At 33.3% G+C, this 14048-nt stretch overlaps 2 protein-coding genes across 2 annotated transcripts; both read left to right on the top strand.

Moving 5' to 3' along the window:
* The first annotated feature begins 11361 nt into the window (after window positions 1-11361).
* On the top strand, window positions 11362-12819 carry LOC139504222 (uncharacterized). The gene has a single exon (XM_071294289.1). The coding sequence runs from the start codon at window positions 11362-11364 to the stop codon at window positions 12817-12819; it is 1458 nt and encodes a 485-aa protein (XP_071150390.1).
* A 440-nt stretch (window positions 12820-13259) lies between these two features.
* On the top strand, window positions 13260-13922 carry LOC139504221 (ankyrin repeat domain-containing protein 29-like). Its single transcript, XM_071294287.1, has one exon. The coding sequence runs from the start codon at window positions 13260-13262 to the stop codon at window positions 13920-13922; it is 663 nt and encodes a 220-aa protein (XP_071150388.1).
* Window positions 13923-14048: the final 126 nt, after the last annotated feature.

Genomic DNA, 14048 nt, shown 5'->3' with positions numbered 1-14048 from the left:
CGTAGAATAGATTGTAAAGTTTGATTGAAACGTTCAACCATTCCGTCAGACTGGGGTCTGTATGGACATGTTCGAGTTTTGTCAATTCCTAATTTGTCACATATGGCGGCAAATAGGTCAGATTCAAATTCTCGGCCTTGATCTGTATGAATTTGGAATGGACAGCCAAATCTGCAAATGAATTCTGTAACAAGTTTATCAGCTACTGTAAGAGCTTGGTGATTTGGTAGTGCATAAGATTCTGTCCATTTAGTGAAATAATCTTCCACTACCATAATGTATTCATTTCCACCCGTAGTAATGGGCAAAGGACCTATGATGTCAATTGCTATTCTGTCTAAAGGATATGTAGAAACACTGGATTTCAAAGGTGATTTACCTTTCCCTGGTCCAGGTTTCCCTTTAGCACAAATATCACAACTATTTATCCATAACTTTATAGAATCTGACATATTTGGCCAATAAAATCTTTTCTTTATGAGATCTAAAGTTTTGTCTCTTTCAAAATGAGCTGAATATTTTGTACAATGTAACTGTTGAAAAATGAAATTTCGTATCTGTTCCGGAGCTACAAATTGATAAACCAGCCCCTGATTTTCTTTTTCAAAAAATTTATATAACAGGTTATTCTGAATGGTCAAGGATTCCCATAACGCATAAAGAATTTTTGTTTCTTTTGATTTGTTTTGAATTTCAGACTTTTTGGGTTTTTCGTCAGATTGTAACAAATTGTTCAATATAAAACTTATATTTTGGTCATTCTCTTGCATTTCTCTTAATTGCGAATTCGACCAATAACTGAGCCAGTTTGATGTTATGTCAAAACTAAGTTCTTCTGTATTGACATTGACCGGTCTGATAGCTAAATGGGTCGCAAGACAACCTCTGACGCTATCAGTGTCGCCGTCAGTTTCCGTGTCATTGATAACTGATTGAACACTTTTAAAAGCAGGAGGCATGGCCATCCTTGACGGTATTCAGGTCATCAATACAATCCGTAGTTTTGACATTTTCAAAATATTCTATATCTGTTTTCATTTCGGTACATTCTGGACAATTGATTCGTTTACATTTCCGTTTTGGTGTGCGCGATAAACCATCTGCGTTTGTATGCAATGAACCCTTGCGGTGTTGAATTTCCATGTCGTATGTGTCTATGATAGAAATCCATCTCGCGATCATACCTTCCGGGTTTTTGAAATTTTTTAGCCACTTGAGCGACGCATGATCTGTACGTAAAGTAAATTTTTGGTCATATAAATAATGTCTGAATTGGCACAAGAAAATAATGACTGCTAGCAGTTCACGTTTTGTGGTACAATACTGTTTTTGTGCTCTGTTTAAAGTTCGGCTGGAATATGCAATGACATGTTCCTCACCATTCTGGATTTGCGAAAGAACAGCTCCGACTCCTGTTTGACTAGCATCTGTATCTAGTATGTAAGCGCCATCTTCACTTGGAAATGATAATGTTGGTGCAGTTGTTAAGCATTCTTTTAACGTCTCAAACGCGATTTTACATTTATCATTCCAAATAAATGATTTATTCTTTTGAGTTAACTGTGTCAGAGGATGAGCGATAGTTGCAAAATCTGGTATGAAACGGCGGTAATAACCCGCGAAGCCTAAAAAACTTCGTAACTCTTTGACATTTGATGGTGTATGCCAATTCTGAACCGATTGAATTTTTTCTGAATCGCATTTAATGCCTTCTGCAGAGACAATGTGTCCCAAAAATTTGACTTCTGTTTGAAAAAACGAGCATTTACTCGGTTTCAGTTTAAGATTTGCTTCTCTCAAACACTGAAATACGGTGTTCAAATTATCAAAAGCTGTTTCAAAGTCTTTTCCATAAATTATGACGTCATCCAGATAGCAAAGACAACGATGCCATTGTAAACCACCCAAAACCTGATTCATGAGCCGGCTAAATGTTGCGGGAGAGTTGCATAAACCCATCGGCATTACAAGAAACTGATATAAGCCTTTGTGTGTCGAAAAGGCAGTTTTGTATTTGTCTTCTTCGGCAACCTCTACCTGAAAATAACCACTGGCTAAATCAACGCATGAAAACCACTTTCCGCCGCTCAAGGTATCAAGAGTGTCATCAATACGCGGTAAAGGGTAGGCGTCTTTTACTGTTCTTTCATTTAATTTTCTAAAGTCCACACAGAATCGAATAGACCCATCCCTTTTCTTTACAATGCACACTGGTGCTGCCCATGGACTACAACTGGGTTCAATTAAATTTTTGTCAATCATTTTTTTCAATTCTTCTTCAAGAACATCCCTCTGTTTCAAAGCTACTCTTCGTGGAGATATCTTTACAGGTTTTGCATCACTAGTATCTATGTAGTGTTTTACTCTATCAGTTCGCCCAAGAGAACCATCAGGACCAACGAATATATCTTTATACTCATGTATAAGTGAAGACAGTTTTTGCTTCTGTTCATCTTTTAAGTCTGATGATACTTTATCTAACATAGATTTTAAATGCTCGGGCATGTCAACATCTTTTAAAGTATTAACTTGTTCTGATATGTCACTAAATTTTGAATCTGTTTGTGACTCATTATTATCCTCATCAAAAACTTGTTCAATTGTCATCAAGTGTGCAATCTGTTCACCTTGTTTAAGTTTAAATGATTTTGAATTCAAATTCATGATTGCTAGGTAAATTGTATTTTCTGTATCAACTAGGCTTTTTGCCACCAAAAGACCTTTACTTATCACCCATTCTAATGGTTCAATAATGCCAATACCATCTACAAATGAATCTCTTTTAGAAGCTTCAATAATCATTTCACTATTTGCAGGAATTGAAACTTGCCTAGCTATCTGAATTCTTGAGCACTGGGAACTATTTTCTTTAAAAAGAGGAATACTCTGACCATTGATACTTAAGCATTGGCTTTTAATTTGAATATCAATTTCATTTTGTTCAAAAAAATTCATTCCTAAGATCCCAGATGACCCTTTTATATCAGCTACAATAACTTCTTGTTTAACTAATAAAGGACCTATTGCTATATTCAAAATACATTTGCCTTTAACACTTAAAGCATTGCCATTGGCAGTTGTTAATATACTATCTAAGCTAATCAACTGAGAACTTAGTTTTAATTTCTCAAAAGTATCAAAAGAAATTAGAGAAACTGGTGATCCAGTATCAACAAGAAATTTAACATCAATTTCATCAATTTTGCAAAAAGCAAAAAGACAATTTTGATTCACTAAATTTATTTGAACTCTCTTAATTGGATCTGATATCAAACTTTCAATTTTGGTTTGTGGCCTTTCTAAATTTTTAACAGCTGAAGTATTGGCCTCTAAATCAGCTTTTAATCGTTTCCCTGATTGTTCAATGGACAATAGTACTGAATATGTCCTATCTCATTACATTTATAGCAGACTCTGTCAGTCGTGTTGTTTTGATTCCTATAATACCTTCCTCTGCCCCTATTATTAAATCTAGGAGGCCTATTTTGATAATATCCGTTCCTATTTCGGTTTCTGTATTAAAATGTTTAAGTTGACTTAATTTTTCATCAATTAATTTAGCAACTTGATCAAGAGTTAATAACTCTGTACTTTCCTTTTTATTATCCTTAATTGCTTGAATGGGGACTTCATTGCTAGTTAGCATTGGCTTTCTCATATTATTTTGAGGATTTATAAATGCTTCATATTCAATTGCGTATGAAATTGCAGTATCCAACGTGTTTGCACGCTGACACTGGACATGCTTTTGTAAATCCAAGTTATTTAGTCCTCTAATGAATTTATTTATTAGAACTTTTTCCATCATTTCAGAATCTTGTTTTTCATTTGGAAAAGCCAATTAACCTAACCTTCTTAAAGCTTGACCATACTCAGAAACAGTTTCGTCTTTAGAATGTCTTCTTGCTTCAAATTCGCAAACATATGCGGCTTCTCTTTCTCTAGGATTAAATCTATTATTTAAACTTTCTTTAATTTTATTATAATTTCCAAGGTCTTGTTTACTTAAAGTACTCAAAATTTTCTGAGCAGGATCTCTTAGACTCATAACAATTTGTTTAGCTCTTTCTAAATCATTCCATTCATTCCATTTTGCAACTTGTTCAAAATGAACCAAATAGTCTTGCCAGTCAATAGTTTTGCCATCAAATGATTGAGGCTCTTTTTCTCTTCTTACTATCCGTTTTTCATGTAAGGTAACAGGTTTTGGCAAGTTATCAAGAGAAGATATGTGCTTAACCCCTTCATGCCTATTTAAATCATAACTGGGGTATTTTTCAGTTGAATACCTATTTAAGGATTGATAGTCCTCTGAAAATGTATCCTTATCAACATATCTCTTGTTTGGGGGATAATCTGATCCTTGGTTCTTATTTAATCTATCCCTATCATCATACAATTCATAACTTGGTCTCCTACTAAAATGTGGTTCTTGGTATCTTTTTGAAGTAAATTTTCTATCTACTTTATAATCTGGATGTTTCAATATAGATTTATCCCTTACAGAATCATCATAGGTTTCAGATAAAGTAACAAATGATTTTAATGGAGTACTAAAATTGAAATCTTTATGTCTATACTTAACTTCATCTTTATCAGAAAATCTATCAGAATGCTCAATTTTTGCTTTATCATGCTGGCTTATACCGCTTGCATAATCTATTGAATATGCCATTTTACAAAATAACAGGAATGTTAAGGGCAATTTGTATGGTCACGGCACCAAAATGTGAACGGACTGATCTAACATTCAAGTAAAAGTAACGTTTTCCGGATACCTTTTTACTTAATGCTAGCGCAGCCACGAAATACCAAATAAACCCAGGTTCTTTACATAAACAATGAAGACCAGTTCTGCCCTGGACACCTTGTCACACTAGGGGACAAGTGTCTACAACAACCGACATAACGGACAATTCTCTGGGAGGACATATTTGACCGGATAATGATTTGGGCAAGTATAAGCCAGCATTCTAGGAAAAGAAGTCTTAAAGAAATAATACCTCAATAATCATATTTATTTCATACCAAAATACACAATAAATATTCTAATATTATGGCAGTTAGTTGTACAACAATACAGAAGTTAAATAAAGTGGGGAAATGTCTTAATTTAAGTAGGGATTTTAAACTGTATCATTTAAACCATTTTATACCCGAGTCCTAAAGTTTAAACCCAAAATGAAGCCAAAACATTAACGAGACGAATTGGTCCAGGACAGTAATAGTAAACAGCATGGCTGTTATGAATACTGATAGTTTCCTTCTAGGAAAGTATGAATTCTGGACACTGTATAAAATGTGAATTCAGTTTATAATTAATAACTAAATGACTTAACAAATGGTACTTTCTTGAAATAAGATTTGCAATTTAAGCAACACCATCTTACCTTTAACTTTTAATAACCGGTTTAGAAAAGGAGTAAAGTTATTGTGTACATACACACAGGTGAAAGTTTTTATGTAAACAATAGTAATTATATAACAATGTAAATATGCTCAAGTTAAAAAGGGAGCTAATAAATAACTCTTAGTTCCAATATTGCCACATATGTAACAATTGCCTTAACTAAAATCTCGTTCCCTTACCCTCTGAATTGAGACCTACCAAAATGAGACATATCACCGGGTTTGTATTTACATGAACAAAACGACGGATACCACATATAGAGCAGGATCTTCTTACCCTTCCGAAGCATTTGAGATCACCTCAGTTATGGTGGGGTTCATGTTGCTCAGTCTTTGGTTTTATATGTTGTTTTGTGTACTATTTTTTTTTTTTGGCAATGACGCTGTCAGTTTATTTTCGACTTATGAGTTCGAATGTCAATTTGATAGTCTTCGCCTCTCTCTTACAACAGACCGTAAACAAGCCATATCAGTTAGTTTCGCATGGTGTTCGATCTAAACGTTTCGTTAATATTCCATTTTTTCACTTACCAACTGATTGATGTGTTCTTCGATGTGAGTATTTAATATTGGCCAAATGTGTGAATTCTACATGCTTTATTATGAAAGTGATATAGGATTTGCTACTGATTACTGTATCTACTTTTAGAGAAGAAAAAAATACACTCATGTTAGATAGAAATTATGCCGAATGACTTGAAATGATAGTATTTATATATAGATTAATACATGGCCTTTTCCATATTAGCCTGGGTATCATCCAGAGACCCCCATATCAGCCCGAGACGGAGTCGAGGTGCTGATATGGGTCGAGGGATGATACACAGGCTGATATGGAAAAGGCCATGTATTAATCGCTTTATCATATACTTCCGACAATAGTTTTATGTAAGGCAAATAAACTAATGCAATAACTAAAACAGTCAAACATTTTATAAAGAAAATTAAAATTATGAATCAAATATACTATAGTTGTCCAACAACAGCATCATTAACTCCTTATATATTTATGGTAACATTATGGCTTGTGTACTTCCGCTCATTACACATATGCAAAAGCTATCATATCAATAAGTATATGATAAATAGTTTTAAACGAGGTATAAAATTCAGTACACCCCTGATATCAAAAATATAACGAATGCTCCTTTACCTAACTTCATACCTGTTTACATTTTTTGCTGCAATCAGAGCTTTAAAAAATATAGTTACTTTCATTTTATTAACATCAAGAGCAAAAACAGCTAAAGTTACTAGATGTATAAAAATAATAAACGAGGTATAATTGCCGAGTAGCTAAAATTATTCACCAAAATTCAAATAAAGTGGATATACGCAGGTCTAGGCAATCGTACAGCCTTCAACAATGAGGAAAACCAATACAGTATAGTCGGCTATAAAAGACCCCGACATTAAGAATATGAAACATTTAAATTTGGAAAACTAACGACCTATCTTATAACAAAGCAAATTACGAAAATCAAATATGATGGATATGAACCAACGACGAGCACTGAACTTCCTAAGATCCTGACTTGGGACAGGCATATAAAGAATGTGGCGGGGATTAAACATGTTTGTGAGCGCTTAACCCTCCCTTAAACTTGGACAGTGGTGTAGCAGCACAACACATGACCAGACTATATATTAAAACAGTTGAAAAATGCTTAATGCATCAGATCGATGCAAACCAGAAAAACATCAAACAAAAACACCGACGTAGACCGGACGGGGTGGAGTATTTATCCATCCCTCACCCCTTCAACAAATAAAAAATCACTGAGAACAGATTTGAGAGTACTCTCAGTTACTGCCAGCTAGTTCAAATCCAATAACAACAAATAAAAAATCATGTAAATAAGATTCATTTAGTTTACGTTAATTATAGTACTTGAAGGGGCATTAGCTGTTAAACTCATATTCACCTATTTGACTCAAATTCTCATATTTGATTTATAACATAATTAAAAGTTTATCCAACTTACAATAAATCTGAAAGAAACAATTAAAAAGGCATAGATTTGATATATATCCGCATTGTGTGTTTATTTTAGTTAAGACTCCATCTATTAACCATCGATATGACCTCCGAAGATGATGACGATCACATAACCCGATACAAACATAAACATAAATATAAGTAGATAGTGACCTCGTGCAATTGGACTATTCTAGGCCTGTTTCATTTCATGTTATAGGTTATAAAAATTAGTTAATCATCGTATAAGAATTATTATTTGTGGATCGAATCGGTCAACGAAATGGTTCACCTTTGTTTAATTTTTAATGTTGAAATTATTTTCCTTTAAATGGCTGGACACGACTTATAAATGCAAAACATATCTCTAGCTAAAGGGGCGAATTGAAGGTCACATGAATACGGACTCAATGACGTCTAATTATTCACAAGCAAGTGAATATTTCATTAGCGATGTTTCTAAATTTATTTTGACAAAATTGAACAAACCTGGCTGCTTAAAGCTAATTATTATTTCACAATTTCACTTTCATTTATGATTGAACAAAAAAAAAATCATATTTTTTATATTTTGTTGCTATTGCCCCTTTAATATAAAGACGAGTATATTACCCGCATTATTGGTAGTTATGTTAATGTATCATTACATATTGCTGTGAGTAGTTAGATATTACGTTTCCCCCCTGAGTGTAAACAGTTTAGTTTGGGTGCTACTTACACCTGCAATATGTTTAACGAGTCAGTTTGAAAGATTATTGCTGCCTTAGAAATAAAGTTTTCATATCATGGGTATCAATCTTATATAATGTTATTACAAAAAATCATGTTAGAACAATATCCAAATTTTGAATTTAGATTCACGGGTTTGATAAAAGTGTTCCTTAAGCATAGGCGTGTAAAACCTATTGTCTTGAAAAGAAAAAAATGCAGTTTAAAAGTTCACTGCATTGTTTTTAGCAAAATTGTTTCAAATCTAATACTAGTATTGTTCTCATAAGTGGATGGAATGCATTTGACAGAAAATACTTTTTTTCAGCAAAAGAAGAACTATTGACGGAAATTGAGGCATTAAAAATGATGCAGGTCGAAGTGATTCCTAAGAACATCAGAGGTAATGTGCTGTCCACAATTGTCCTAATTTAAATTTGTATATAGTTTTCTCGTTTGAATTGTTTTACATCTGATATTTCGGGGCCTTTTATAGCTGACTATGCGGTATGGGTTTTGTTCGTTGTTGAAGGCCGTACGGTGACACATAGTTAAATTTATAGATCAGCAATTATCTTGGTATTTAAAAAATATGATCGTCAAAAATTATCGCATATTACAAATGTTGTATGTTGCTATACGTGGTATTGGTCAACCAGTTCGTGATTGTGTCCCTTCGAATTTGTATTGTCGAGATCAGTCGTTCTCTCTCTCTTAACCCCGATGGAACATTTGTTCTCAATGTCATCAGCATCTGTGTTGTTTGGTCTCTTGAAGAGAGTTATCTTATTGGCAGTCATTCCACATCTTAAGTCTATATATTATTTGATTTTGTTATACCACATTAGAAACAAATGAGAAAACCGTGTCATACAAGTAAGAGGTTACGCTAGTTATAAAACCAGATTTTATCCATCATTTTCGACATAAAGAAATGCCTGTAACAAAAGGAATATGACAGTTGTTTTTCCATTCGTTTGATGTGATTGAGCTTTTTATTTTATTATTTGTAAAGATTTTTTCGTTTTGGATTTTCACTGGAGGTCAGTAATTTTGTTATTTTACTTTTACAGACCGATTATATGTACTTACCCAATAATATGTTTTTGGAGTGCCTATAACTTGTCAAATGAGTACATAATAACTCCTGAAGTCATAAAAAAATACCCCAAGTAAAAGCGTCTTGCTATGTTCTTTAATTTTATTCTCAAATATATTAGTAATGTCTTATCAATCATTAACCCAAATTTCAGTGAACGGTTGCATTACATATATCTCAGCTTGAAATAGATGTACTGTCGAAACTAATCGATCTGCATCATATCTTGATGTTTGAACTGATATTGAACTGATAATGGACGATTTGTCACCAGGTATATGGGAAACGGATCGCTTCATATGCGTTTCCATATCATATATGATGTGTTTCTCAATATCAACATTAATATTAAACGGACGTCAATACCACGAATGTGCTGATGACACTGAGAACAAATGTTCCATCGGGGTTAAGAGAGAGAGAACGACTGATCTCGACAATACAAATTCGAAGGGACACAATCACGAACTGGTTGACCAATACCACGTATAGCAACATACAACATTTGTAATATGCGATAATTTTTGACGATCATATTTTTTAAATACCAAGATAATTGCTGATCTATAAATTTAACGACTTTGTCCTATTACGTATAATGAAATTTTGTCTGAGTGATGAATCGAGTGACTGATGAAGCATGCATTCAGTCTCGCTTTATTAACGATTTTAAATAAGCAAATGTAATGTGTTGTATCTATTTCCTTCTGTAAAACATTAACCACACCTTAGACAATACTATAATTGTTATAAAGAGATGAATATTGGTCAGATACACAAACACATTATGGTGGTCCCTACATTTAGCTCATTCTGTTTGAAGCAAAACTATTACAATTAAAGCAAATTATTATTCAAAATTATGATTTTCTTTATTTGAGTACACAACAATGGCGTCATTCAAACATCATGAATGAGTCAGGGAGTTTTTATTTTTACAGGTTTTAGATATATTTTTCGTATTTAATCCTCAAATGTTTATAATTGTTACTCTAGTTTAAGTCACGGAATTTAAGGGTCAATATTTACCCGTCTTGAACCAACTCTATTGTTACACCAAGACAAATTTGTATATATGTAAGTCCTTATGTTTAGCCCTGATACTGATATGTCAGTTTGCATCATAGATGAAGATAAGAGCCATCCCATATCTTATAAAACCAAGAAGCAATTATATAGGGTCTATAGACAAACAAGTAAAGATATATGCTACAACCAATATTATATATGCTTTATATATAAGCTGTGGTTTGTAAAAAAAACTCTTATTAAAACATACTGATAAAGATGCTCTTTAAAGGTTCATTATTTGTGTTTTGCAAATTGGTAAAAATTTTAATCTCTTGAGGAAAGAATTTTTCCATCTTTTAGTAAAAGTTGGACTATTTTTGTGAGATTATATAAAGACTGTAAAAATGTGTTCTAAAGGAAGGCTTTGTTGTAACGGAATTGTATACTGTAAACCAACTTATTTTAGCGAGTGATTTATTTTCGCGACTTTCGCGAGTAGAAAACTAAAGCGAATATAAATCGTCGCGAATATGCAAAACTTGGATCTTTCCTTATTAAACTACATCAAATAAATTTGAAAATCGCGAAATTAAGTAGCCGCGAAAATAAGTTGGTTTACAGTATACGGAGTTGGGAGCATGGTTTTTGGAAAATAAGGTTATCAAAACAAATATGTACATGAAAGGAAACATTGGGATATTGTAAATAAGACAGCAGCCCGTCCAAACTAGTCTTAACAAACATACATGTGTCTATGTTATATGTCAAGCTCTACAGAAAAAAGACTGTAGACACATTTGGAGTATATTGATGCGCCACTGAAATCATGAAATAAAACAGTAACATAAAGTTGACAAGGATGACTTGGGTTAGGCACATTTTTGTCTCGGTTAAACTTCATTTCAAAGAACTATGTCTTCCCTTTTAAGTTGATGCGGAAATAAAAAAGATACATACCTTAAAAGAACTAAAATTAACAATCTATGAAAAAAAAACGAGGAAAAATGTTTTTTCTCACACCGTTAAAAAAATGTGAGTAAAGCACAAAAATTAGAGAAATATGTCAGTAGTCAGTACAACATGTTTAAGTTGTAGTTTAAGTATAAATCAAATTAGTTTGTATTTTTATTAAGTAAAACCATATTTTTTTGGCAAGATGTGTTTACAGTTATTTCAAAATGACATTTACTCACATAATTTAGATCAGATAAATAAACAAGTTGAAGATTGGAAAAGAACAGATCAGATGTTTGTGACTACAAGAGCTAGTGATCATGTTATCAAATGTTTACAAGATAACAGCTGTGGGACCTTAACTGGCCCAGCAGGAGTAGGAAAATCGTTTATCGCTAGACATACTGCACTGGTTTTACAGAAGGAGGGATACACAATATTTCCAGTTTATTCACCAACTGATATACGAGATTATTACCAACCTGGTAAACAGACAGTCTTCATTGTAGATGATATTTGTGGAAAGTTTACTGCCAACCAACAACAGATTGAGACCTGGGAACAACTGCTACCTGTGATAAAAACAATTATGGCAGACAAATGCTGTAAGGTGATTGTATGTTGTAGATTACAAGTTTTTAAAGATGATAAATTTGTAATGTTATCCCCTTTTATACTTTGCGAATGTAACTTAATATCGGATGAATTATGTCTTACAGAAAACAAAAAATTAAAGTATATTGGTACAAATAGTAAGAATCTTAAAGAAATCGCAAAGCATTGTGAATTCTTCCCTCTTTTATGTTCTCTTTATCATGAAAACAAAGGTACAGATATCAAAGAATTTTTCAGAATTCCTTTTGATATCTATAAAAAAGAGTTAGACAATTTAGGTAGACATGGAGATGAAGGAAAACATAAAATTTGCAGTCTTGCTTTATGTGTTTTATTTAATAATCGACTATTAGAGAAATGGTTCCAGGGTAAGGTTACTGATGAACAACGACAGATCATAGAAGATACATGTGAGGCTTGTAAATTGAACAGAAGTACATCAAAGACAGAACTTAAAGTGGCACTAGAATCTCTAGATGGCACATTCACGTGTAAAGAGAATGGAGTTTATAGTATTTTACATGATAAACTTTTTGACTTCATTGCTTATTTCTTTGGTCAGAAAATGATTGAATGTTTGATAGAACATGGTGATAGTTGTTTTGTAACCGAACGTTTTCTTTGGATCAAATCACAAGATGACAAAGTGGAAAAAATAGACTTCATTATTGAAATACATGATAAATATTTAGATATATATTTGAAAAGGTTGATAGAGAACTGGTTAGTAGGAATAGTAGCATTAGTATTTAGTAGCACTAATATGAAAGCATTATCATTTAGACAACAGTTACTACAGTATTTAATACAACTGGACAAAGACCAACAAATAAAATTGGCTAATACCAAAGATGTAGTGATATCAAATAAGGAATGTGGATCAGGTACTACTCCTCTAATATTGACTTGTCGCGATGGATATAAAGATATGATACCGTGGTTGTTAGATAATAAAGTCAATGTGGATTATTATAAAGATGACAGGGTCACTGCCCTGAACATGGCATGTTGTAAAGGTTATTCTGCTATTGTGAGTATGTTATAAGAGAAGAATCCTAATGTTGATCTATGTGAAAAAAGTGGATGTAGTCCGTTATTAATGGCAAGTCAGAAAGGACATACGTCTATAGTTAGGTTGCTGTTAAAGAGGAATCCTAACGTAGATTTATGTAACAATAATGGCAGCAGTCCTCTGTTACTGGCATGTCAGAAAGGACATACTGGTATTGTAAGGTTGTTGTTGGAAAAGAATCCTAATATTGTTCTATGTAATAATAATGGTAGAAATGCTCTACTTATGGCAAGTCAGAAGGGACATACTTTTATAGTAAGGTTGATGTTAGAGAAGAATCCTGATGTACTAATCTTGGGGTCTCTGCACTAACCAAGGTTTGTTATAAAGGGTATACTCCAATTGTGAAAATTTTATTAGACAAGAATATTAATGTTGATTCATTTGACAATAAAGGCTATAGTCCACTCTACATGGCTAGTCAAGAAGGACATACCGATATAGTAAGGTTGATTTTAGAGAGGGAACCTAATGTTGATTTATGTAACAAATATTCCTATAGTTGTCTCTTGACTGCAAGTCAGAATGGACATACTGATATCGTGAGGTTGCTTTTAGAGAGGAGAGCTAATGTTGATCCATGCAGCCATAATAGATATAGTCCCCTGTACATGGCATGTCAGAATGGGCATACTGATATAGTAAAGTTACTGCTAGAGAGAAACCCTAAAGTTGATCTATGTAACATACATGGGGTCACTGCACTTAACAGGGCAAGTTATAAAGGGTATACAATTATTGTGAATATGTTATTACACAAACATCCTAACGTTGATTTATGTGACAAAAGTGGCTGTAGTCCTTTGTACATGGCAAGTCAAGAAGGACATACTGATGTAGTAATGTTGCTTTTAGAGAGGAACCCTAATGTGGATCTTTATGACAAAGGTGGGTGTAGTCCTCTGTACATAGCAAGTCGGCATAGCCATACTGATATAGTACGGTTGTTGTTAATGAGGAATGCTAATGTTGATCTATGTACCAATGACAGATGTAGTCCTTTGTACATTGCAAGTCAGAATGGGCATACTGATGTAGTAAAATTGCTGTTAGAGAGAAATGCTAATGTTGATTGATGTAACATTATTTACTGTAGTCCTTTATTAGTTGCAAGTCAGAAGGGACATACTGACATTGTGAGGCTGCTCTTGATGAAGAATCCTGATGTTGATCTGTGTAGCAATCAAGGGATCACTGCACTC

Source organism: Mytilus edulis, chromosome 14 (assembly GCF_963676685.1).
Source record: "Mytilus edulis chromosome 14, xbMytEdul2.2, whole genome shotgun sequence".
In the NCBI taxonomy this organism is placed as follows: Eukaryota; Metazoa; Mollusca; class Bivalvia; order Mytilida; family Mytilidae; genus Mytilus; species Mytilus edulis.
This window is presented reverse-complemented; position numbering and strand designations above follow the sequence as displayed.